The sequence below is a fragment of the Cricetulus griseus genome, chromosome 4, assembly GCF_003668045.3.
Source record: "Cricetulus griseus strain 17A/GY chromosome 4, alternate assembly CriGri-PICRH-1.0, whole genome shotgun sequence".
Taxonomy (NCBI): Eukaryota; Metazoa; Chordata; class Mammalia; order Rodentia; family Cricetidae; genus Cricetulus; species Cricetulus griseus.
Window position 1 is genome coordinate 103,842,774 of NC_048597.1, and position 24,985 is coordinate 103,867,758.

The 24,985-nt window shown below is 55.7% G+C and overlaps 3 protein-coding genes across 15 annotated transcripts in view; 2 read left to right on the forward strand and 1 right to left on the reverse strand.

Moving 5' to 3' along the window:
* Positions 1 to 920: 920 nt before the first annotated feature.
* Ogfod2 (2-oxoglutarate and iron dependent oxygenase domain containing 2) lies at positions 921 to 3,974 on the forward strand. 3 transcript variants are annotated; one of them, XM_027413942.2, is made up of 7 exons: positions 921 to 1,084; positions 1,350 to 1,406; positions 1,761 to 1,874; positions 1,949 to 2,069; positions 2,388 to 2,515; positions 2,732 to 2,989; positions 3,059 to 3,974. In XM_027413942.2, exons 1-7 carry the CDS (start codon positions 956 to 958, stop codon positions 3,320 to 3,322), a joined length of 1,071 nt encoding a protein of 356 aa, XP_027269743.1. In that variant the 5' UTR covers positions 921 to 955; the 3' UTR covers positions 3,323 to 3,974. The 3 variants fall into 3 exon arrangements, with proteins under 3 accessions (XP_027269743.1, XP_027269744.1, XP_027269745.1); XM_027413943.2 differs by having other exon boundaries at positions 923 to 1,084; positions 1,970 to 2,069; XM_027413944.2 differs by lacking the exons at positions 921 to 1,084; positions 1,350 to 1,406; positions 1,761 to 1,874 and having other exon boundaries at positions 1,986 to 2,069; positions 2,393 to 2,515.
* Positions 3,975 to 4,112: 138 nt separating this feature from the next.
* Arl6ip4 (ADP ribosylation factor like GTPase 6 interacting protein 4) lies at positions 4,113 to 6,616 on the forward strand. The gene is made up of 5 exons (XM_027413945.2): positions 4,113 to 5,061; positions 5,380 to 5,652; positions 5,729 to 5,846; positions 6,226 to 6,295; positions 6,380 to 6,616. The coding sequence occupies exons 1-5, from the start codon at positions 4,905 to 4,907 to the stop codon at positions 6,434 to 6,436; spliced, it is 675 nt and encodes a 224-aa protein (XP_027269746.1). The 5' UTR covers positions 4,113 to 4,904; the 3' UTR covers positions 6,437 to 6,616.
* Positions 6,617 to 7,092: 476 nt separating this feature from the next.
* The window catches only part of Pitpnm2 (phosphatidylinositol transfer protein membrane associated 2), a 133,717-nt gene continuing 115,824 nt past the window's right edge, over positions 7,093 to 24,985 (reverse strand). For 3 of the 11 annotated variants that reach the window (XM_027413924.2, XM_027413923.2, XM_035443325.1), the window contains 20 exons: positions 24,452 to 24,580; positions 22,474 to 22,575; positions 22,258 to 22,328; positions 19,637 to 19,884; positions 19,012 to 19,201; positions 18,738 to 18,857; positions 17,703 to 17,941; positions 17,112 to 17,290; positions 15,664 to 15,834; positions 14,980 to 15,129; positions 13,951 to 14,115; positions 13,335 to 13,496; positions 12,402 to 12,550; positions 12,034 to 12,150; positions 11,599 to 11,715; positions 11,347 to 11,495; positions 11,088 to 11,237; positions 10,291 to 10,474; positions 10,081 to 10,209; positions 7,093 to 9,995 (listed from right to left, as the gene is read on the reverse strand). In XM_027413924.2, the coding sequence (XP_027269725.1) occupies positions 9,672 to 9,995; positions 10,081 to 10,209; positions 10,291 to 10,474; positions 11,088 to 11,237; positions 11,347 to 11,495; positions 11,599 to 11,715; positions 12,034 to 12,150; positions 12,402 to 12,550; positions 13,335 to 13,496; positions 13,951 to 14,115; positions 14,980 to 15,129; positions 15,664 to 15,834; positions 17,112 to 17,290; positions 17,703 to 17,941; positions 18,738 to 18,857; positions 19,012 to 19,201; positions 19,637 to 19,884; positions 22,258 to 22,328; positions 22,474 to 22,575; positions 24,452 to 24,580 (3,245 nt within the window). In that variant the 3' untranslated portion in view covers positions 7,093 to 9,671. Of the gene's footprint in view, positions 9,996 to 10,080; positions 10,210 to 10,290; positions 10,475 to 11,087; positions 11,238 to 11,346; positions 11,496 to 11,598; positions 11,716 to 11,921; positions 12,151 to 12,401; positions 12,551 to 13,334; positions 13,497 to 13,950; positions 14,116 to 14,979; positions 15,130 to 15,663; positions 15,835 to 17,111; positions 17,291 to 17,702; positions 17,942 to 18,737; positions 18,858 to 19,011; positions 19,202 to 19,636; positions 19,885 to 22,257; positions 22,329 to 22,473; positions 22,576 to 24,451; positions 24,581 to 24,985 lie in introns of those variants that run through there. The other 8 variants (XM_027413925.2, XM_027413927.2, XM_027413926.2 and 5 more) reach the window with 8 other exon arrangements.

Genomic DNA, 24,985 nt, shown 5'->3' on the forward strand with positions numbered 1-24,985 from the left:
CAAGCAGACAAAAGAGAAGACGCCACTTGGTTTCCCCATTCAGAGACCCCTGTGGTGGGAGTGCACGAGAGCATTCATAGAGCACACTCCTGGGATCAGATCCCATTAGCTCCTGCTGACTGGATGAGTAGGCTGCAGCCTCAGTTTCAAGGTGACAGGCTGGTACCTTGCATGGTTCGATCTAGGGATGGGAGTTGAGAAACTGGGTGACAGGGTAAGAGCTTTGCCCGCCCCCCCCCCATGTGCATTCCAAGCTGAGAGGGTTCAGGAAGGGTTCGATGAATCTGAAGCTCATCGGTTCTTGATTTTTGAACTTCTGGCCACTTTTCAACTTCTGAACGTCTCAACGTTTGAAGAGGGTTCACTGACCCGTTCCAGGCGACTTCCTTCCTTTCTAGGCACCTTGGCTATCCTGGAGTGACCTGGCTCTGCAGACCTGCTCCGCCCGCTGTGTGTCTCCCAGGGGAACCCTGGAAGACGTCAACACAAACTTGAACTTGACCCAGGGCGAGGGGTGTGCCCGCGACAGAGGAGCCCACCTTCCCGCCCACACTGTATTCTATCTGAGAGCCGCCGGACGCGACACGGCGAGGACTGAGCCTTTTTGCAGACACCGGGAGGGCAGCAATCGGTAGTGAATGCCAAACCCGAGTTCAGCCGCACCGAGGAGCCGCGGTGACGTCAGGCGGCTCCGCAGAGAAATTTCTAATAGGAGGAAGGGCAGCGTTTGAATCAAGGCTCCGAGTCCCGCACTGCGTGCGTCCCGCGACTGTTGCAGCTCATCCCTCTGTAAAGCGGGGCCACCCCTGCCTCGCTCGGGAAGCATCCCGCTCCTGCTGTCTTCGCTCCTCTCTGTAGTTGGGTGTTTACAGCGGCCCCTTGGTTACGGCGCCACGCCCTCGGCGGGGCGCGCACCCGGAAGTGCCGCTACGGAAGTTGGCGCGGCCGCTTCACCATGGCGACGGCCGCCTCGCGGCGCTTCTGTCGCTGCGCCTGCTTCTGCTCTCAGAACCTGTACGTGGCGCGCTACGGGCTGCACCTGCGTTTCCGGGACGAGCAGCAGCTACGTCGTGACTACGGTCCGGTGAGTAGAGGACAGAGAACGCTGGAGGGACCCGGGCGCCAGGACCGGCTGTGCAAACCGCGTCTGCACACTTGGCCTCTCGCTGCAGCGTGGCGGCTCCCCAGTGAGCTGAGAACACGCGTGCGGAGTGCGCTGGGCAAAAGTTTTCACGGACCTCGACGATCCCGCCACTCTCATCTCCGAGACAGGGGTGGGGGGCGCTGAGGCTCGTAGATGTTTATTGACAGGGTCAGGTAGTACTGCTAACTGACCTTTCTGCTCGCAGCTCCTGCGCAGCCGCGGCTGCGTCACTCCCAAGGACTTCCAGCAACTCTTGGAGGAGGTAACGCACCCCGCCAGCCCTTCCCCTGGAGCCCTTCACTCAGAAGGACGTCTTAACCCTCTTTTCCCAGTTCCTGCTTCCACTTAACTCCCATTCCTAAACCCTGGCCCAGGAGAGGGATTGAGGAAGACCAAATTGCCTACAGCGCCCCCTTCTCAACAGCTGAGTGGGATAGTGTAGGGCCACCACCGCCGTTTCAGCTGTCAGGACACCTTGACACCTGCAGTGAACCCTGGCAAGTTCATAAGTATAGAGACTTACCTTCCAGCCTAGGCCCCACTTTGGTCTTCCTGGGCCTCCCTCACGGCATTGGAGGTAAGTAGTCCCGGTTTGTAACTGCCTTTGCTGTTCCAGCTTGAGCAGGAGGTGAGACGTCGCCGCAGGCTGGGGCAGGAATCAGCTGCCAGAAAAGCCCTCATTGCCAGCTCCTACCGCCCAGCGAGGCCTGACATCTACAGCTTACTGCAGGTACTAGGTCGGCCTGAGATCTTTGAGGCTGGCTGAGGAGAAGGCTGCCCTGGTGGGGGACTAACTTTTCACAGCTGTCCCGTGTTCTGCCCCAGGATGAGGCTCTGGCCCCTGAGTTTGTGGCTGCAGCTGAATATAGTGCATCTCCGGGTGCAAGCTTTGAGGGCCTTCTCCAGTGGCTGGAGATAGTGTCAGGTGAGGTCTTTCAACTCCATCACCAGCCCGCACTTTGGGGAGGTAATGGAAGCCTGAGATACCTGGGTATGGGAGGTGGGGTGCTTTACCTCTGGTCTCTGGCCTTCCCACCAGGAACTGGGAAGGCCAGTGGGACCAGTCTGCCAGGGCATCCCTCTTATTCACTAATTCATCCATTCACTCCTTCATTCATTGATCATCCAGATAGGATCAGGGCATTGTAAAGAGGGGACAGGCTTGAGGCAGCAAAATGACAAGTTGGCTCATGAGGAAGTTGAATGGGAGCTCCTGGCCCACTCTCTGCCCCTCCTTCTTCAGAGCAGAAGCGCATCTACCGGGTGCCGGTGTTCTCGGTGGGGTTCTGCCAGGCCCTGCTGGAGGAACTGGAGCATTTTGAGCAGTCGGACATGCCCAAGGGAAGGCCCAACACCATGAACAACTATGGGGTGGGTGAGACCTTGCCTGTGTACCCAGGGAGTGAGGGGGCCAGGGTGAGAGACTCATCAGAGGTGCTGCAGGCAGGCTGCCTGCCTTGCTCTGACCCCAAAGAGTACCATGAAAGCAAACAGCTCTTGCACTTAGTAACATTTTTGGCAAAGAATTGTGGGATGCAGGTTGAGGCTTCCCCAGTCTTCCTGTTGACGTCTGGGAATCCTTCTTAGGTACTGATACACGAGCTAGGTCTAGACGAGCCACTGGTGACACCGCTTCGGGAGCGCTTCCTGCAGCCACTGCTGGCCCTGCTGTACCCAGAGTGTGGCGGGGGCCAGCTTGATAGCCACCGTGCCTTTGTGGTCAAGTACGCACTGGGCCAGGACCTAGAGCTGGGCTGCCACTACGATAATGCTGAGCTCACCCTCAATGTGGCTCTGGGCAAGGTCTTCACAGGAGGTGCCCTATACTTTGGGGGCCTCTTCCAGGTGAGTGAGTCCCACCGTGTAGGGCCCTGGCAGTTATGAGTACTCCAGCCTAAACCCTACCATCTGCAGGCACCTGCAGCCCTGATGGAGCCCCTGGAAGTGGATCATGTGGTGGGCCAGGGTATCCTGCACCGTGGTGGCCAATTGCACGGGGCTCGGCCCCTGGGTACTGGAGAACGCTGGAACCTTGTCATCTGGCTCCGGGCGTCTGCTGTCCGAAACCACCTCTGTCCCATGTGCTGCCAGAAGCCAGACCTGGTGGATGATGAGGGCTTTGGTGACGGCTTCACCCGGGAGGAGCCTGCCACAGTAGATGTATGTGTACTGACTTGAGTCTGGTTCCCCCAGAGGTGTTGGTGCCATGGCAGTAGAAAACTGCCATCTTGGGCAGGGAGGGTAGGAATAAACTCTGCAGCCATGATACTCCTTGGATCAAAGGGACATGCTGACTTCTGGGTCACTCTTTGGACAGATGAGCTGTTGTAGGGCAGAGCTCCTGAAAGACAAGCCTAGATTGAGATGAAGTATTGAGGGTTGAGGGTGGAGCAGGCCCAGCAAGGGAAGGAGCCCCAAAAGGATGTGTTTTCCAGTGATGTCCAGCCTCAGCCTGACCCCTGGGGAGCTCTGACAAGGGGTGGGGGGACCCAGTCAGTGTCTCCCAGGGATTTAAGTGGATTCATTGGTCTATCCATGGTGCTGGGGAGTCGGTATCCAGACTTTCTGGGTACCTGTATTCAAGCCTCTGTTCTGGCACATCCAGCTGTGAGGTTCTGGACTTGCTTGCACACTGGGTGTAGTGACACTCCAAAGAGTTGACATTTGTAAAGCACTTTATTTATTTTTGATGTTTCGAGACAGGGTTTTCTCTGTGGCTGTCCTGGAACTAGCTCTTGTAGACCAGGCTGGTCTCGAACTCACAGAGATCCACCTGAGTGCTGGGACTAAAGGCATGGGCCACCACTGGCTATAAAGCACTTTAATAATAGTCCTCTGTGTCCTATTATTTAAGACCTTGCAACTGTGGTTTGGAGATTGGAGGATGGGTGCACATAGCTGTGCCCTGTTGGGGTTATGTATTCCTGGGACTTCTCCTGTAAGCCTTGAATTCTAGGTACTATGGGAAAGTGGTAAGATACAGAAACACCTGCCTTCATTTTCACTGCAAAAATCAGGTGGAGCAGGGACTCAGCTGCACATGGGACAGGCCGGGGAATCATGCTTGATGGCAGCTGTATTTGCCATCTCCACTGAGAGATGTTGGAAACACCAGTCTTCAGTCTGGTGGAGCCCATAGGCCGGCAGCCTATTCAGGGGAAACAGTAGGAGGATGGCTTTCAGGAGAGTGAGAGGCCCGAAGGTTTGTGGCTGTCGCTGGGCCACAACCCATCTCCCACCCATGCAGTAGAGGCACAAGGTGGATCCCTTCCTGTTTTAAGTGGGCGTGTCAGAAGAGGAACCCAGAGTCCGGAACTAAAGGCAGCCTGGACTTAAACTATACCCGGATGGTCTTCCAGGAAGGACCCATCCCGGAAGTGGACTGTAAAAACTCAACTAGCTGCTGTTTCCTCTCGAAGAGGCAGTCTGTAGACTGGTGGTTGGCGCGAGAATCTGGTGGCCCTCGAGACTCATCTCTGGGCAGCCAGGCCGCCTCTTGCAGTTGAGGAAAGCGGAGGAATTTCCCCACGAAGCAGAGTCCAGTGCGCAGGCGTGTGGGTGGGGCTGGCTCTTAAAGGGGCCGCACGGTGCGGAATCGGTGGAGCTGGTGTCGCCAAGCGCGAGGCTCTCAGGCGGGAATGGGTACTAGGTGCCCCGAGGACCAGGCCCCGTTGGCACCGAGCTTGGATCTACTCTGCGGACGTGCCCAAGAAGAGCCGCAGGTCAGAGTCGCCCCTTCCGGCCTCTAGCTCGCCTTGCTATGGCTCACGTTGGCTCTCGCAAGCGCTCGAGGAGTCGCAGTCGGTCCCGGGGTCGGCGGGGGTCAGAAAAGCGAAGTAAGAAGAGTAGCAAGGACGCCTCGAAGAACTGCTCAGCCTCCAAGTCCCCAGGTCACAAGGCCTGCAGCACCTCTGAGGGTGAGCACCACAGAGACGGGAGAGGGGTGTGAGGTGTCTGTCGGCCTGTCCCGAGGGAGCGAGGGATTAGGTAGAACCTGGACTGAGGCCCGCGGATGCGGATGCGGATGCGGCGGAGGCTCGGTTGAGTGGTGGGTGCTTCAGTGCACCGGGTCTTTGGCCTGGCCACCCTGCCAGGCACACAGTGACTTCTAGAACCCCAAAGAAGGTTCGGAATGTGCTCTTGGAGAGCCGGTTGGGAGGGTCCTACCAAACAGAGGCCTGAGCCTGCCCCAGGCCAAAACGGCACAGAGGCCTTACCTTCTCCCTGCATCACAGAGAGAAGCAAGCACAAGGCCCGGAGGACAGCGAGGTCCAGCTCTTCCTCCTCCTCTTCCAGTTCTTCCAGCTCCGCATCGTCCTCATCCTCCAGTGATGGCCGGAAGAAGCGGGGGAAGAACAAGGATAAGAAGAGGAAGAAGAAGAAGAAACGGAAGAAGAAGCTGAAGAGGAAAGGCAAGGAGAAAGCCGTGGTGCTGCACCCGGCTGAGGCTCTGCCCGGCCCCTCACTGGATCAGTGGCACAAATCAGCCGGGGAGGACGATGGCCCAGGTACCGTGTGGGCCCACATGTGGTGGGAAGAGGGTGCTCTCTCCAGGTCTGATACCCCTTCCGTATTCCCTTCCAGTCCTGACTGATGAGCAGAAGTCTCGTATCCAGGCCATGAAGCCCATGACAAAGGAGGAGTGGGATGCTCGACAGAGTGTCATTCGCAAGGTGGTGGACCCAGAGACAGGTCGTACAAGGTGTGTGGGGCAGCAGGCACAGCCAGCTAGTCCTGCTTGCAGTACAGTCAGGAGTATCTGCCCAAGATGTGCTCTTGAGGGTGGGGGAGCTGCAGCTACTTCTGTCACAAAGTATGGGGAAATAGTTACTTGAGATGTGACATCCCAGCTATTATCCCCTGTGCCCCGTTGAGTAGTGCCAGGACTGGAAGGGCCTTGAGACTTTTCAAACGGTTACTGTGACAAAGGAGAGCCTGCCTGGACGTCTCCATTCTGGCCTAAGTGGTGGTTGGGAAGAGTGGCCAGAGATGGCCGGGCTTGCCTTGGGTGGTTTTGGTTCTGTTGCTGTGGGGTGAGTCCCAGACTCTTTCTTGCTGAGCTGATGCCCTCTGACCCCCAGGCTCATCAAGGGAGATGGTGAGGTTTTAGAGGAAATCGTAACCAAAGAACGACACAGGGAAATCAACAAGGTTGGTGTCACTGCTCTGGCTATGCTCTGCCCACGCTGTGTCTACACTCAATATCTCATGCTTCTAACCTGTTTTCTTCCTCAGCAAGCCACCCGAGGGGATGGCCTAGCCTTCCAGATGCGAGCAGGCCTGCTTCCCTGAGGGCCCTGGTTTCCCAGGTCTGTGAACTACTGTTGGTGGCTTGAAGACAGATGGGTCCAATTGCCTTTTCTCCCGTGGGTGGCCTCTGGCCTAGTCCAGCATCCTCTTGGGTGTAGTGGGTAGCTTCCTAAGCACCATTTTGGGAGAGTGTAGTGTCAATATTAAATAATCTTGGTCAGAGTTCCTGTCTTGTTGCTTTCTGTTGCCATTTGACTTCTAGAAAGATGTGCTCATCTTTGGGGAGAGCTGGCATGTCCTCTGGTGGTAGTAAGTTTTAACACCACCCAGCCACCCTGTTCCTCTTCACTTGACTCAACCTGGGCCAGACCTGACCCTACTCTGGCTGAGTCAAACTCAGCCTTGGTCCTTAGGTTGAGCTCATCAGGCCATTGCCTGTGTCCTGTTCCATAGGAGCCTGGCCAGGCAGGAGTCCCAGCTCTGGTTTATTGGCTGTGTCCCCTGGGGAGCAGAGGCCAGCAAACCTACCTCACCAGGTCTGTGCATGAGGGCAGTCAGTTCACAGGTGTGTGCTGCCGTCTCAGTGGTTAGTCAGTGTGTGTCACTGCAGTGGATGTCCCTTTGCATGATACCCTCAGTATCTTGCCCCACCCACACACCAGGAGACCATGGTGCCGCCATAGTAATGAGACCAGAAGGAAGCCTCCTGCTTCTTTAATCGGTGTAACAGACTGTGACACGGTATACAGAAAGCACACTCAGGCCAGACGATGCAGGGACAGCATGGGGTGGGGTCAGGGCACGGTTCACACATCGTCCAGAGAAACAGATGGTACAAGGACACACGGGAGGGGGCTGAGATGTGAAGATATCACAGGGTGGGGTGGTGGGCAGCTCACACAGAACCAGGAAGGGGATGGGGGTGGGGTTCTTTGCTGAATCCTCCTTTAGAAATCAAAGAGAAGGCAGGTGGTTGGTGCTGGATGGCATTGAGGCTCAGTCCTAGGACTGTGGATGTGGAGGGAGTGACTAAGGCTTCTATTCTAACAGGCCTGGGGTGGGTGGCAGGTGACAAGGTCTGCCTCACCCTTTGGTTACGAATGGCCAGGCCTGAGCCCTGCAGCTCAGCACCTGACACTGTAAACATTTTTTGGTATTTTTAAGGGACTTTGACCTTCCTCTCAGTCTTTGTAAAGTGGGGCTTCCTTAAGAGAATTAGCCAAAAGGAATCTTAAGGGAAGCAGAGAGCAGACTTGAGCGAGGTTTGGGGGGAGGCTGCCCGTCTCACCATCTATGGCTAAAGGCCCTGGGAGAGCCCCAGGGGACTATTGCTGTTGTCCTTGGCATGGCTGGCGGCTGGGCAGGCAGGGGCATTCAGAGCCACAGTGGGCTGCCCAGGGGGAGAGACCAAGCCCACTGACCCCAGGGCCTCCCTGGCCTTTATTGCAGGTGGCCTGAGGCTTCCAGGTGCTTCTCCCAATGGCTGGTCACCTAGGCTGAGGCAAGACGGGTGTGGTTGAGGGAGGAGGCACTGGCCACTGGGACCCCTAGTGGGGCAGTGATTGTCGGCCAGTAGCATCTTTCAGAGGTGGGGAGGGGGCAGATATTGCACTTTCACTGTGACAGTTCATGGAGTCTTGGTCCATAAAATAATCACTGCTTTATACAGAACTCGACACAACAAAGCCACATCTTAAGGGAAGACCATGAAGGTCTCATCTCTCCAGAAATTTTTTTTTCTCTGCACAAAATAGCTTTCTTTCTGTCTAGGCCCACAATGGCAGGGCATCACTCACTCCTGTGCTGTACACGTCTCTACAGCAAAGTCAGTGTCTCCTGTACACCTACAAGCCTAGTCACTCGCCCCTGAGTCTGAATCCAGCTTTGGCAGCTCCTCAGGCACAGAGCCCTGTCGCTGGACAGCTGGCCTGAGCTGGGTGGGCTTGGCCAGCGCAGGAAAGGTGCAGTGGAATTGTGCTCAGTGCTGCGGGGAAGGCAGGGCTCAGACCCATTATGTGGGACACCTGTCCTTGTTTGGGGAGAAATAAAATGGCTGTCTGCCCTTAAGCTGACGCAGCAAGCTGTGGCTTCTTGGAGTAGACATTCAACGGAATGGCATTAAGAAAACCTAAGAGCTCCACCCGCCCCAGAGTAGGAAGTCGGTGGAATAGTGGGTCAGGTGAGGCGAGAAGCCCACACCTTGCCAAGTGGACCAGGTGCAGGGCCCCAGGCCAGACTGAGTGGGACCCTGTCACAGTGCTGGGTGTCCTAATGTAGCAGGCTGCACTGACACTGAGTTAAGAAAAGGAAGCAGCCATGGATTGCCTGTTAAAAAAACCTTATAGAAACCAGATGGAGAAGTAGAAAGGCGTAGAAACTCGACGGGCAGCAGCCATGGCATGGGGCCCCAGCCCATGGCAGGCAAGGAGGTGGAGGTGGAGGCCAGGCTTCTGCAGGCCCAGCTGCCCAAGGTGGGTTGCCAGGAGGTGGCTATGCACTTTGCTGGCCTCGAGCCTGTGCTGTGGTCAGGGCCTGGAGTGACACCAGTCCTGTGGCTGCACTGAGCTCTGGGTAGGGCAGGTGGACAGGTGGGCAGCAGTCTGGGACTACCACTGGGCTGCCGTAGTGCTGGCAGGCCAGGTAAGCGGCAGAAATTAAGATATAGCCTTTCTCTCCTGCTTGTGTGAAGATTTGCCACACTGGAGTATTCTGTGTAGTGACAGGTCCTGGATCAGCAGACACTGGGTTTCATGCATGTCAACATGTCTGGAGCCAGAAGAGGTGGTAAGGGGTCTCCACTCTCAAAAACCAGTGCAAAACCAGTGAGGTTGGACAGTTGAAAACTGGAGTCAACAAGAAGCAGGCCAGACCCCCACTGGAGCTGCTACCAAATGGGAAGGGGCGCCAGTGGACAAGGAGGTGGCGGGCTGGGCTTAGACCATGCCTGGCACCAGGAGGCTGAGAGGCCAACACAGGGCAAGATGTCCAGGAATGCCTCCTGGGCTGGGCTAGGTGGCCCATCCTGGTTCCTCTTCCAATATGGGCTGGACATCCTGCCAGCTTCCATGACAAGCTGGGCTCCTCAGAGCCTAGGGCATGAGGCAAGGCTGGGAGGACTGTGTTGGCATGGCCATGTCTTCCAAGGGGTCCTGGGATAAGCTCTCAGGCCATGTCTGTGCTTGTCTCCAGCCACCTATGTGTGCCCAGGCCAGGCCTCCCAGTGGGGCCGGTGCCCTGGCCTAGCACCATGGAGACCACAGCGGCTCCTAACGGTGTCCTATTTGGGTCCTGTGGCTGCCCCTGGTTCCAGCCGGCCTGTCATGGCACGGCCCCAGCAGCTGGCCGCCACACTCATGCTGCGCTGGCCCCGCTGCTCACTGTCCATCTGGGTCTGTGTCCGATCGTGCCGATGGCTGGGCCCACTAGGCTGGGCTGAGATGGTGCGGAGCAGGTGGTTCCGGGAGCGCAGGAAGTCACCCTGGCCAGGTAGACCGAAGCTGCCCTTGCGCAAGGCCATGCGTGTGGCTGTGTTTCGGGCTGGACGTGCCCGATGATTGTACTTGAGCTGGGCCAGGTGGGCTGCATAGCCGTCTGTGATGAACTGTAGAGGAGTGGGTAGGTGGGTTGCTAAGCAGCCTGGGGCTCCCCATGCTGCCCATGTGTGCCCTTCAGTGTGCCCCACTCACCTGGCACTGCTGCTGCAGCTTCTTTGTGGGCCGGCCCACAATGTAGATGTGCATGGGAGACAGGCTGATGGAGTTATAGACCACCACATCCTTTGTGGAACCGTAGGCTGCATGTGCGCGTAGGTGCAACTGTGGATGAGACAACCATGGGCGTAGGCTGGGCCTGCCTTCTAGCCCTCCCCTCCTTTACCCAGTCCTCCCAGGCCCCACCTCAGAGATGAGCAGCTTCAGGAAGTTAGCCTTGTGCCGCAGCGGGTCGTGTACCAGGCCATCACAGAAGGCCACCACGCCGTGAGGGAAGTTGTGCTGAGCCAGCCATGCTACCACACGCTGCTTCTGCATGTCGGGCCGGCCAGTCACATAGATGATGAGGTAGCCCAGGTCCTGCCAGTGTCTGCAGAGGCAAGGGGCAGGCACAGTGTCCCAGGGCTGCTGTCCTCCCTGTTAAGCCACCCTCTCTCCTGCCCATCTAGAGCTCGTTTGAGCCATTGAAAAGTAAATCTTCAGTTGGGCCTTGTGGTGCCCACTGCCCTGATGGTAATCCCAGATACTCATAAGGCTGAGGCAGGAGGATGGCAAATTCAAGGCAGCCTGGGCAATTTAGTGGCAGCCTGTCTCAAAAAGTGAAAAGAGGATTGTAGTGTAGCTCATAGTAGAGTGCTTACACTTGCCCTGTATGGGTGAGGCCCTGCGTTCACTGCCTAGCACCACACAGAGAAAAGAGGAAAATACATCTTGGCCAGGGCTTGAACAGTGGTGTGAGTGTGAATGGCCATGTCAAAGCCTCTCTAGACTGAGCTTGGGAGGCAGGTGTCCTAGGTCCCCTCAAAGGAGGCATCCTTGGGACTGGACTGGCATCAAGTGTGCCAACAGCTTGCTTGAGGGCACACCTGTCTGGTGGCACTGGCTTGGGTCCCCAAGGCTGTGCGGTATGCAGTTTCCTCTTCCATTCGGCCTGCAGCCCACCCACCTTCCAATAGTCACACCAGACCCCAAGGGTCACTCACCGCACCACATCCACAGCTCCGGCGCGCACCTTGGGGTCACTGCCCATAATGGACACACTGGCAGCAAAGGAGCCATCAATACTGAAGACCACAAACTCTGTACCCTTGGGGAGCACGGTGATGTAGCTGTCTGCAAATGTGTGGTCTCCCCTGGTAGTCAGGGATAGCTCGTCAGTACCAGCTGGAGCCCATCCTCACCCCCCGGCGCCCATACCCAGGAGGCTGGCTTTGCCCTGCCTGCCCTTCCAGAGGCACATACCTGACCACCATCTTGATGGGATAGACACCCACCCCCAGGCGGTGTGTCTCTGGAATGGTGTAGGTGACACGCCCACTGCTATTGGTCACCAGAGTGTCCAGGTACAGCCACTCACCTGAGGGTGGCTGCATCATAATGTGTACATCCACCTGGAACCCAGATAAGCTGGTTACAAACCGGCCATGGCCTGACCTCAATCCCTGTTCCCTGGCCAGCAGAATGGAGATACTACTCCAGGCATCATGTCCTCACCTTCTCCCCAGTCAGGGTGACCATGTCCAAGGGCCCGTACATGAACCGGCCTGTCACAATCTGTGGGCCATCATCATTGGCAACTGCGTCATTGATCCGGTGGTTGGCTGTCACATTCTGGGGGAGGGGGAGCGGCAAGGTGAGCTGAGGAGGGTGAAGAGAGGGGCTGGGGGCTTCTGGGTTCAGCTAATACCTCTGTGGGTGGATCTGAGGGCTGAGCTCGGGTTCTGCGCTAGGCAGCCCATGCTGCGGTCCAGCCAACAACCTGGCCAGGCCAAGAGGAGGGGGAGCCGACCTTGCTGTACTTCCCTCCCAACTCCTACCTCACTCCTCATTGATGGAATACGATGGCTCACAGCAATGTGACATAGCTTCTGATTGCATGGGACTAAATAGGATGAAGACTGTGGGACCTAGGCACCAGGAAGACCTCACCCGCAGCTTCACATGGGTCCTCTTGCGCTGCCACTTCTCTCTGGGCTGCGAAGGTGTGAATACTGACACCTCTTTGCCATCCAGCTCCAGGATGCTGGAGCTGTCGTGCCGCATGACCTGGGGAACAGAGTCAGGCTGTGAGGCTGGCTCAAGTTTGGGTGGCTGCTCTGGAAAAGGTTCAGCATCTCCAGGAACTGGCAATGGACAACTGGAGTCTGTAGGACTATCACACCCTCCAATCTTGTCTATGACCCCTAACCCCAGGCGGTTCCCATCTTTGCTGTGAATGTGCACTTTGTCCCACCCCAACACTCTGTAGGTGCCAGATGCCCCAGTGTAACACCCAGTTGTATCTGGGCAGCAGGTACCTGTCTCAGCAGAAAGGAGACTACATCAGTGGACTCCCAGTAGCTGGCATGGAAGAGGTGGGGCAGGGCCACTGTGGGGAAGGCCGTGAGGGCATCAGGGCAGTACAGGGCATAGTCAATCCGCTTCTGGCCCCACCACTTGGCAGCGACTACCGGGAGGAAGCCAGGAGGAAGTGTTGTGATTTCACTGTTAGGCTCCAGGACAGAGACCCTAGTGGGTCACCTGGCACTTAGACCTGTACATCTCACACTAGCCCTCCCTCCAGGTGCAGTCAAAGCAGGTTCTCTCCCAGGCTAGTGACAGGCAAGCAAGAATGCATAGAAAGTGCCCACAGGCAGCCTTGCTGCCCAGAGTACAGAGCCCTGTGGCAGTGCTGAGGGGCACGAGGATTTCTGGAGCTGGATGAACTGTCCCAATGCTGTTGGTGACTGAGAAGTGTCCCTACCCTTGTCCCTGCCCAGGCCCTCTCTCTACGTTCTTACTGCTCCCAGGCTTGGGCATGTGAAAGGGGACAACAGAGAGACCTTGTTTTGACAACTCTGCAACCTCCAGGCAAAGCTGAGTGTCTTTCTGGTGCCTTGCCTGCTGCAGAGAGGGAAGAGTGAGTGGCGAGGGCCTTCCAATAAAGGGACCCAAGTGTCTTCCCTCAAGTGAGAAATAGCATGAGGCATGCCATGCCTGGTGGCTGCACATCGGCACCCATCTGGTGGTACCTGTTTTATAAGGCTTCGCTCCCCTGAGTTCTGCCCATAGCCTGTGAGATGGGACCCCCAGGTAGCTCCAGCCCTGCCATCTCCTCCCCACCCAAGGCTGTGTTTCCCCATTAGCCTCAGCAAGAGCTGGCAGATAGGGCCTAGCAGTGAGCTGGTGAGACATGCTTGACAACAGTGAGTGATCTTCGGTTAGAGAGGAGAGTGCTGTGGTTGGGGTACCTTCTCCGATATCCAAGTCAGGGAGGCAGGGGAACCTCTCCAGGTTGGGGCCCACCTGCCTTGCCCTGGCACGGGGACCCCGGGTGGTAGGGGATGGGGGAGGCAGGGCGAGCAAGGATAGGCGCCTGACGCTGGGGGTGTGGCTGAGCGATGAGGGACCCTCTGAGAAGCAAGAACAGGGGAATGGTTTAGCCACACACACACACACACACACACACACACACACTGAGAAGCAAGAACAGGGGAATGGTTTACACACACACACACACACACACACACACACACACACACACACACACACACACACACACACACACCAGGGGCCCCCCACATTGGTAGCAGACCAGAGAGGATATGAGGGAAGATCCAGGACCCACCAAGGGAAGACCAGTAAGAAAGCTGAAACCTCAGAAACCCCCACAGCAGTCCCAGTCTTGGCCCAGCTGCTCAGACCACAGCCTCTAAAGTCTCATCTCCACCCTCCCAGTGAGTTCACCGCAGGCTGGCACTGCTGACCAGCCACTGTGGTAGAAGTACCCTGGCCCTGGAGGGACTCAGCACCCACTTACTGCCAGTGAGACACCGCTATGGCCCTCTCCTCAGGGATGGCACTCACTCTGGGCAATGCTGGATGCCGTGTAGTTCTCAGCCATGCCTGACACCTGACTGGCAATGCTGATCTCACTGGCTCTTCGGAAACCACGGCTGGCAGGGGCTGTGCCAGGTGATGAGGGGGCTGCATGCTCTTGGAAGACTGTGCTGTGGGTCTGGAGTACATCCGCTGTTGGGGGCAGGGACAGAGGTCCAGGTAAGAGAAGCCCTGCCTGACCCTAGGTCTCCCAGCAATGGGAGAGGCCAGCTTGCCAGGTCTGGTGTGCACCAGGTACAGCTGGTTTAGGGTCTTGAGAGCCAAGGGCCTGAGCTGAGGCAGGGAGGGGAAGGGCTGGGCAGAGAAGGGTGGACAGATGGACATAGACATGGGGCAGGGAGGCAAGGCATGGGTTCCTGCCCTCCTTGGCCACTTCTTCCCCATTTTGGGCTCCACAGTTGCTGTCTTGGGCCAGCCTGGACCAACATGGACCACAGATTATCAGCATGACCTTGGGAGGCTTCCCAGGGAGGCTGTGCATAGGCAGAGGACAGAGGAAGGCAGTCCCCAGAGTGGCCCTCACATGTAGGCTAGGGCCCAGGTTGAAGGAAGGACAGAACAGGGCTCAGCTGGAGGAACCAGTCTGGATGATGTATCAGAAGGGCCTGCACATTCTCAGAAAGGGAGGGAGTGAGACCCAGAGGCCCCAACGCCTTCATAGCACCAAGGTCTTATAACTGAGGGGGTGAAGGGTGGCTGCTTGAGACTCAATCTATGTCATGTCTGCTCCCTGTAGCCTCAGGAAGGTGAAACAGCACCCTTGGGAAGTCTGACACTGGGATAGCCTCTGGGGAACTGTGACCACTTTGCATTAGGGTAGCCTCAGCTTCTGGATCATTGTGTACAGAGAGGAGAAACTAAGACTAACTCCCCATGGCCATGCCCTTGTTATCAAGATCCCACTGACTCTGAGTGGCCAGAGAGGGCATGAGGGGGTAGAGGACCAAGGGACAGCAGCCAAGCAGACATCAGTCACCAGGATTGGGGGGTACACACACTCAGCACAGCCCAGGCTCTGGCGGGGCCCATCCTGCCAGGTGAGCGCGGGAACGGGGACACTGGTCTCCTGGAAGCTGTCCCTGTGGGGGAGAGGGGCCAGGGGGCCGCCCTCCAAGACCAGCTCTGGGTTTCTCTGCACGGTCTCGACTGGAGGCAGACGGGAAGAGAGCAGAGAGGACAAGAACAGACACTCAAGTGGGCCATCTGCACATGTGCTGACACAAACAAGGCTCCTCAAGGACCAGGACATGACAACAAGATGCCAGGATACACACTGGAGCAAGGGGATGGGCCATTCCCTCCCATACTCCCAGCCATCTCGGGGCCAGCTGCCTGCCACAATGGGCCCAGTCTACAACATCCCCATTGCAGAAGGCCCGTAACTCTTTCCCCATTAGGTTGGAGGCCCAAGGCAGCAGGGAAGGGAATATGGCCCTGGCTGTTACTGGGAATCCCTCGGCAGGCTTGGACAGGCAGAAGTCCCTCTTGCCCCACTGGGATCAGGAAGTATAACTACATCTGCACCTCAGCAAGTGTTTACATGGAACACATGTCCACTGGGGACAGGTGTCTTGATGCTGCTTCCCTTTCGAAAGACCCACAGTGCGTTGGGGAGCTACACCATAGCTGCTATAGTTTTCCCCAACTTGAAAAGAATCCCCACCTTCTGGGGAGCCTCACCCAGCAGTGTGGAGCAGCCATCCCCCAGCGGGTAGCGCTGGTATCGGGGGATGCTGAAGGGTGGCAGGGTGTGGAAGCGCCGCTCCAGCAGCGGTTCTAGGCGGGAGGCTGAAGGGTCCGCAGGGTGGAAGAGGTTGTACACTTGTTGACAAGCTGGCCGCAGCTGGAAAACTGGCAGTGGAGGTGTAGAGAAAGGAGACTTTGGGTAGTAGGTGGGGGCCTGGGGCCCAGGCTGCCTTTGCAATGTGTTTTTATCAATTTGGGATCTGTGTGAATCACTGTTCCCTTATTAATAAAGATAATTTTTTGAGACAGGGTCTCATATTGAACTCTTCTTCCTGCCTCAGACTCCCAGGGGCTGGGATTACGAATATGTGCCTTTATGCCCAGCTCCAATTTTCTTTAGTTGGAAAAATGACAGTGACACTGGTAAGAACCACAGTTTGGCACCAAAGGGAATGTGTTCAACAGCAGCAGAGTATAGGGCTCCTTCTAGCCCAGGCTCCCCTATGGGAGCATCTTCAGCTGGTGTCCTAGGCACACAGGCTGGAGTCACCCCCGCCACCGCCCAGTGTTTGCCTGCTCCTAGGCTGCATCCTGGCACTGTGATGAAGGTTCCCAGGAATTAGGTGCCTCCCTCTAGTCCACACCCACACCCACAGGAGCGAGGAGCACACACTAAGCTCTCTGAACATGGCCCTTTCACACCAGCCTGTGCATTTCCACCTTTTTATCCCTCAGGGTGGCGGGGGATCCTACAGAAGGTCTTTGCATGTGTGTGAGAATCTGAGATGTCTCTGAGCAAGGCAGATGGCCCTAACCTGCAGGGGGACAGCTGCCCCAGGGAGTATGCTCAGTTGTGAAGTCCCCTTAGGGCTGAGGCTTTATCCTCACCAACAGGGCTGCTGATGTGCCTTGTAGAAGAGAAGGAACAGGGGCACTGGTGGGGCACTGAGCCTAAGACCTTCACTTTAATCTAGCCCCATTGTTCACCTGCTCTTTGCTTGTCTAAGCCCCTCTGAGCCTGTTTCTCTTCTGCCACTGGGGATGTAGCAGCTACTGTGGGGATCATGCGCATCTCTGGGGGCTGTGCTGGCTAATCCTGGCAAGGATCGGGGATTTCTGGGATGTTAGGATACCGCCTACCGCTCATCTCTACAGACTGTGAGAAACTATGGTCTTGTCTGTCCCTATGGGTAGACCCTACAGCAGAGATTGACCTGTTTTATCTGACCTCCCTGACCCTGCTGTGTGTCCCCTCTGCTTCATGGGACCTCAGAGAGAGGTATGAAGCAGTAGGTCTCAGGTGACAGCTGCTGGAGAGGCATGGAAGGACAGTGGCCCTTGATGGGTAGAGATACTGAAAGGGCTGGCATGTGACCATGGACTGACCCCTAGAGACCCCTGTCCAGCTCATGTAGCCTGTCCTACCCCTGTAGGCCTCTCACCGTCCAGGGAGGGGATGACAGTTTTCCTCAAGGCTAGGACTAGCCCCAGTGGGCAACCAAAGAGGAAGAGGTCGGCGATCTCGAAGTCAAACTTGCCCAGGGCCCCGGCACCGTCCAGCATCGTGGAACTGCTTGAGCGGCGTGAGCTGGGCTCATTCCTCAGTATGCTGGCATGGAGGCTGCAGTGGGGGATGTGTAGGTCACCCAGGGTCAGCTTCACAAGGGTCAGGCTGGGTCTCATGGTCCCTTAGGGACTGAGCCCTGTGCTGTCATGAATGCAGGGCTACCTTCTGGGGCACTCCTAGTGACAGCAGGTCACAACCTCTCCAGGGGAGCTTACTACTGGTGAGATACCCCTGATGGGATCATTCTGCCCCTGACTCCACCTCACTCCCACCCTTAGGACAATGTGTTTCCAGTGGCTGAGGGTGGTCCTTAATGTATACAGGACCACAGCACCCGGTAAGCTGGGAAGTCCTCCAATAGGAATTCCCAGAACCCCACACATGCAATTGGCATATAGCTTGGTGAAGGAGCACCCTGGTTCTCCAATGCTGGGCCTTTCTCCTAAGTAGTATCCCCAAATCCTACCTGGACAGGAAGGCCTGGTGCTGCTGGATGGTGTCCAGCTCATAGGTGGATGAATCACTCCTTTTGCGGGGCAGCTGCCTTCTGGGGTCCTCGGTGCCATTGCTGCGGGGGATGTCAATGTTGCTTCGGCTCAGGTGCCGACTACTCTCCAGGCTGGAGCCTCCGCCACTGCCACCGCCACTACCACTGGAGCAGTGTGCTGCATTCACCAGGATGCCCGGGGACAGCAGGTCAGCGTCCTGGAATGGCCATGGAGGCTCACTGCCAGGTGGTCCCCAGCCTAGGCTCTTCTTCAGTGTTCTGTGAGCCCCTCCCTCCTGACTCCAGGCCCTGGTGGCCACTGCCCAGCTGCAGGCTTCTCACCCAACCAGAGGGGAAAGTCTTGTCTCCCACTGCCCCTCAGACTACTGACTAAGTCCTAGCAGCCTTCATTCCAGGACTGGCTTGGCACACAGTGATCTCTCCCAGGTGATGGCCATTCTACAGCAGGAAGACATCAGGGTCAAAAAGGGGAACAGGGTGTGCCCACCTCACCTCTTAAGGCAAGAGCTGTTCCATGCAATGAAGCCCTTGGTGTGTGAAGCCACATGCTCTCCTGGGCTCTAACACATTGCAACAGTTCTCCAGACCCCAAGCTCTAGCCTGACACCTGTGCTCACCCACACCAGTGTCTCTTGGGGGACACTGAAGAACTCTTTCGGGCTGCTGTTGACCTGCCTTGGGTATTTTCCTTCACTTAGCCTGAGACCCAGAGGATATGCTCTCCATGTATCTCCTAGCTCTCTCATCTCCTGCTGAGCCTCCTGGGCTTATACATTGTTGAATGAACAGAGCAGACAGAGCATGTACTGTGGCGTCCAAGTCAGTTCCTCAGGGTCTTGGCTGGGCACACTGCTGTGGGACACAACACGGGCCAGCTGATGGCTTGGCGCCGTGCAGTAGGAAGGGTGCCCATCTCATGGTATATCTGAGACAGGAGGCCTTAGTGGAGTTTCTGAACAAAGGGTGCTCCACCCTCTGACCCTGCTTAGGTACCTGCATGCTAACCACGCTGCCCCGGCGGCTGCTGCTTTGACTTTCAGACACTGGCTGGCCACTGTAGCATAAGGCATCAAATGCCAGGATGCCCCCAACACAATCTCCAATCAGGCAGACCTGGAGACAAGATGGCAGAGGCCTGAGTCTTCACCTTGCATGCTGGGCTGCTAATGTGAAAAGCATATCCCCTCACCCCCCGCCACTCCCCACAACCTGGTCCTCTGGCCAGCCCACCCTGAAAGGTCTTTCCCCACCCTCTGCTACCACTCACCTGTCCACTGAAGGTCACACCTTCCTGGGACTTGATAAAGTCTCCATAGGCCAGGTTGGCCCTCTGAATCACTGTGGCAACTGCCTCCTGGTACTGGGGTGAAGAAGTGGCCAGCAGGGGCAGGGCAGCCAGGGGGATGTGGTCCTGGCTGCTAGACAGACAGCCCTCATCATGGCCGTAGGGGCTGAGGCTGGTGGGGAGGGTCTGGGTCAGCAGAGGGCAGGTAAACTCAGCTTGACCCAAGGGCCCTCCCCTGATCTGGGAAGCAGGGGTCACCAGAGCTGCCTGCCCCAAAGTATTCATGGAGACACTCCCAGGGAGGCCTTGAGCAGGCTCTGAGGGCCAGGGCCACCAAGGAAACTCGTATCCCAAGGCAGGCCAGCATCCCCACTCTACAGAATGGAACGTGGGCTTGGCCTGGAGATTGTCCTCCTGGAATCTTGTCTTGTCTGCATGGGCTCTGCTGCCTCCAGGCTGAGGGGTTGGATGGTGAAAAAGGACAATCTGGACGGAGGACCTAACTCTGGGGAGTCACATAATGCTCAGGGCCAAAGGTGGGGACAGCTTGTGGCTGCTTCTCCCTGCGGTGGGGCATGATGGGTGTTGGCAGGCATATGCCACTCACTTGGAGACAAGGGTGAAGGCGTCAGCACAGATGGGTGGGCAGGGCACCAGGCGGATGGCTAGGTGGCCTAGGGCACTGGGGTAGTGCACACGCATGACGGTGTCGAACACGTTGGTGATAGTATTGGTGTCGCCCTGCTTGGAGCTGGGGTCCCCGGCTCCAGTGTCCAGGATGGTGCCTCCATGCAGCACCAGCAGCAGCACATGAATCGTGGAGGGTGGAGCGGCTAGTGGCTGGCTCACCTCATCCTGCATGAGTAGTGGTGGACATGAATTCCTTGCCAGGCCCCAGGTGCCCTAGATTTTTGTTTTTGTGGTATTGTGAATTAAACTTAGGACCTCATACATACCTGGTAGGCAAACGTTCTACATATGAGCCAAATCCCCAGCCTAAGAGACCTGGTTTTGGTTATTTGGTTATGGGGTCTGGGTTTACTACCTCAGCCCTTTCCTTGGGCCCCTGCAAGGACCAGAGACTTGAGGAAGTGGTGTGGCCTGACCAGGGTCACAGCAGACTCAAGAAAGGGTATCTTCTAGAGAAACTACCAGTTCTACCTTCTTCAGGGTCTCAAGCAGCAGCTTTTGCCTGGGTGACCAGGCCTTTGGATGCCTCTGCATGTCTGCTTTTAGGTATAGGTCTGGCTTGGCCCAAATAGTTAGGCTGCGCTGGCCCAGAGACATGGGGATCATTAGGAGTGGCCAAGGCTAGCGAAATAGTCTAGCTCTGAGGTCCTCCACCTGTCACTCAGTCCAAACTCCCGTTACTTCTAGAATCTAAGACCAAGGCCCTCAAGAGCAGAGGGATCCTGGCAGAGGCAGGGTTTTAAGCACACTGCAGCTGGAAAGGAAGATCAAGTCATGAACATACCTTCCTACTGGCCAGGCCCTCTATGAAGCCAAAGTGAGACCCTAGAATAATGCACAGCTGTGCACAGGGTACAGAGCCATTCCTTTCATAGATAGGGTGGCAGGCTGGAAGGCCCAGGCACTGGGCATAATGGCTCAACACCAAGACAGAATAGCAACCTAAGCTCCTAGTTCTTCTGGAAGCCCAGGCTGTGATCCCTGTCCCCAGAGGCCTCTCCCTGAATGTCCATTGAGTTCTAGGGACATGTCTGAGAATGACCACTGTTTTGTATCTGTTGTGCTATGCTAATGTTCAGGAGTGTGGGGTTAGGTGGGGAAGAGAGTAGAAGAGATACCATCTTGGGGTTTGCTCTCCTCCAGGGGCTGAGGTAGGAATAGCTGCACATACAGGGCTGCCCACCACAGGCTGGCCTAGGCAGAGGGAATGGTAGCCACTCCTATCAGGGTCAAGTACAGGGGCTTCTCCACTACAGTGAGCACAAGGTTATGGAAGAAGTACCTGCCAGCTCCTGGACAGAGTGGTGTAGTCTAGCTGAACCTTGTTACCTGAGGGTGGGTGGGACTGGGCTGGTGGGGTGTTAAGATTATCTTCTGTGTACTTATCTGGCTGGACCCCTCAATGGTTAACCCTTCAGGGACCCCCACAGGCCCAGAAACAGCTTTCTTCACATCCAGCCTCAGACAGGAATGCCCTCTGCCCTGAACTCTAGTGGGAACAGAGCTCGCAAGATTAGTAAAGCCAGCTATGGATAGCCAGGGCAATCCCCAGTCAATGTTTCTACCAAGCCACCATTCCACAAAGGAAGGTTCCAGTTTGGGGGCTCATAGGGGCAGAAGAGTCTGACTTTGGATGGCAGTGCCCCACAGTCAGTGCTGGGTTCCTCCAAATGCACATCCCAAAGCAGATCCTGAGCCTCAGGCCCCGCCCCTCTCCTGGGGGACAATCAGAGCTGTGTGCGCTAAGTTGGAAGGACTTCTGCTTGCTTTGTCTAACATTAAGCAGCAACTGACAATTGTTTCCCTCACTTACTACCCCTTCTAGAAAAGTGTACATCCACCTCAGACCTCAAAGGAGAAGACCCCAGGAGGGGAAGAGGTGTGCCTGCCTCTCCCAGGCCCTCCAGGGAGATCAGAGTTCCCATGGAGGTGTTATATCCACCTTGGGCAGCCTGAAAACAGAGCAGAGCAGTGATTGTGACCACAGCATGGGACAACCCTGGCCCGGCCTGGCTCCTGCCCCAGTGCAAACAGCTCTGACGGCCTGCAGGTGGAAGGGGCGCGAGCTCAGCAAAGAACCCCCAAAGCGGACACAGGCTCCATAAAGATGGCTTTATTGGACACACTGAGTTCTGCCTGACCCCAAGGGCCACAGCCACATCACTTCTGCCTAGGCGACTTTAGCTTCCTTCCCTTGCTTCTGTTTATCTTCCAGCGCCACAGAAATGATGGGAACATGGTGATGATCTTAGATTTTTTCTGGAATTTACAAGGTTCTCATTTTACTTCCCCAAAGGAGGAGCTTGGTCAAGGTTTTCCTTGGGGGCTGTCTGCTGTCCCTGGTTCTCAAGAACACCATAGAGACGGGGCTGGCTGGTGTCTCCATAGAAAAGTGGCAAGGGAAGGGGCCCCCAGGCCTCTCTGGTGACTGTCTGGCTAAGTGTGGATGTGAGGCTCTGGAGAGCTCTGTCCCTGCACCCAGAACCAGCCCCCAGCCCCTCCCCACAGCCTTAGTCACCAGGTTTCCAGGGTACCCACCTCGATGATGTTCAGCTGCTCCACACTGGAGGCCACCCTGAACTCAGGGCTACTCTGGTGGTATATACCGTCTGCAACACAGAAGCCACACTAACTACCGGTAGCAAGAAGCGAGCTCTGGCCAAGGAGTCCCTCAAGCCCCTGGGTTCCACCATTGTGTGAAAACTGGGTAAGACAGGAGTGGGCCACACACCCTCACCCCCCCAGAATGGTTACCCTGTGGGTCCTCAGGCTCTGGATTCTCCATTTTGTCCATGAGGTCATTTGAGTTCCACTTAGTGATGTCCTTGGGGAATACTTCCTCGTTGCACAGGTCCTCTGCGGAAGAAAGAGGGACTTCAGCGGGGACTGGGGACACACTGGACCTCCTGTGTTCCTGGAGCCCACAAACCCAGTGTTCCCAGCTTTGTCTTCTCCCTCCCTGTCTTAATAGGACAGCCGGGCAGCTGCAGACCACATAGCTATCTTTCCCCATCACATAAAAGTCCCCTTTCACACCATTTTTAAGTGGCATTTAGTATATTCATTATGCTGTGCAGACACTGCCACTAATTCAAAATATTCACATCACCTTGAATGGAAACTGCATGCTTTATCTCAGCAGCCAGGGTTCACAGCATAGTGAGTTCTCCTCCAGGCCTTTGCCTATTCTGGACATAGTCAGTGGACACAGTCACATACTATGTGGTTTTCCAGGCATGACTTTGTCTTCACAGCTCCGTGCTTTTGAGGTTTGTCTGCTCTGCAGGGTATGGTGACGCCCCCTTCCCTTGACGGATCTACCCTAGTCTTTGTTTATCTGTTCACTGCTGATGCTGTTTAATGTCCAGAGAGACACAGCTCGGTGAGGGTGCTGCTCTGGACACGTCATCCAGGTCTAGACTTCTAGAACTGCTCCCAGGGCAGGGCAGCTGCCTGGGCTCAATCTCATGCTGGCCCTCTCCTCCTTGGGCTGAGGATAGGCTCCTGGGCAGGATCTGAGAAGCCTGCTGCTCTAGCATCTGTGCCTTTTCCCTATAGTCTTTTTTAACACTAGCTTTTTTCCTCTTTCAAGGACAAAGAGGCTCAGGAGCTCCCTGTGACCCTTTTCCAGGTTGTCTAACTCCAGGACAAGCCAAGCATCTCCTTTCTTGTTGGACACTGACTCCCCAAGTTCTCTCTTTGCAGGTGTGGCTAGCCAGTTAATTAAGATGCCACATGTGGGCAGCCCTCTGCTCCTCCAAGCTATGGTGGCAGAACGAGAGGATCTTGCTGTTCGGCTGTGGACACTGTTCTGTGCTTCTGTCATTTGCATGCTTCAGGGCTGGCTGGGCTGCCAGCATGCAGTTGGACACATCTTTCTTTCTGGGCTTGCCTGCTGGCCCTTCTGACTTCTTTGAAAGCATCTTTGTGGTTCTATGCGAGCGAGGCAGTATGTGCATTTTCTGGCACAGGTGAGCAGACTGTGTGCCCACTATGCTTATTTTGCCATTAGTAGGAAAATATGAAGTTCATCTAGTTTCTGTTCACTGCTTTTTCTAAAGTCTCTACATTAGATGCATATTAATTTGCATTAATTTAATGAAGAAAAGCAACAGCACACAATTAAGCAAGCACAAAAATTGAGAATGCTGTAAGTCATATTTCTTATGGAGATTAATCTGGGAAAGGCTTTGGTAGAACTGTGTGTCATTTATGAGGTGGGAGTAGCTATGGTTATGTATGTATGTATACATATGGCTATGTAGGTATGTATGGGTAGGTTGAACCCACCTATTCTCATTCAAGAGAACAGCACCCTCCTTCCATGCCCTGAGTCCTGACTTATAATTAAGTCCCTAGACTCAGGTGACATGGTTTTCCAGTGACCTTATCTCATTCTGTGTGTTCTACCACCAAGCCCCAGGCCATCCTCTGCAACAGTATAGATATGGGTCACAGGAACAGTATAATGACAGGTGCTTCACATATTCTTTTTTTTTTTTTTCCTTTGGTTTTTCGAGACAGGGTTTCTCTGTGTACCTTTGGAACCTATCCTGGCACTTGCTCTGGAGACCAGGCTGGCCTCGAATTCAGAGATCTGCCTGCCTCTGCCTCCTGAGTGCTAGGATTAAAGGTGTGTGCCACCAAAGCCCAGCCTGCTTCACATATTCTTTAACAATTCTTTGCATCTGGCCCAAGAAGACCCCACAGGCTGTAACAGCTGCCTGCCTACCTTGTGCATCGAAGAACTCTTCATCTGAGTCTTCGTCAGAGTCCCTGGCAATACTCTGCATCCTCCACTCTGAGATGCTGTGTCGGGAGGGGCTGGCTGGAAGGCAAAACCCTCCTGTGATGGTCTGGCCTGCAGAGTAAGGCTCAATTGAACCAGTCACAGCAGGCAGGGAGTTGTGATGGCACATGGAGGGCTAAGAGGGCATCATCAGAAAAGTTCGCTACAGACAGAAATAAAACTAGGGACTGAACGTCTAGGGCCCACATGCATAGAACCATCTGGCCCTTTCGAGGGAAGAAACACTCTGCTGCCTTGTCAAGGAGAGCTAAGGATGTGAGCTCAGAGGAGCCCTGGACCTGCCATAAACAAGCTCCTTAAATGTGGTCACAGCAGAACTGACAAATAGAGTGCTGGCTGCAGGGCAGCAGGAAGAGATGGAAGACCAAGGTTTTGGCTCATCTCATTCTAATGCCATAAGCCCATGGCCAGGTACACTGGGCTGGGAAGGCATGTTACAAGGGCATGGCTAGCTAC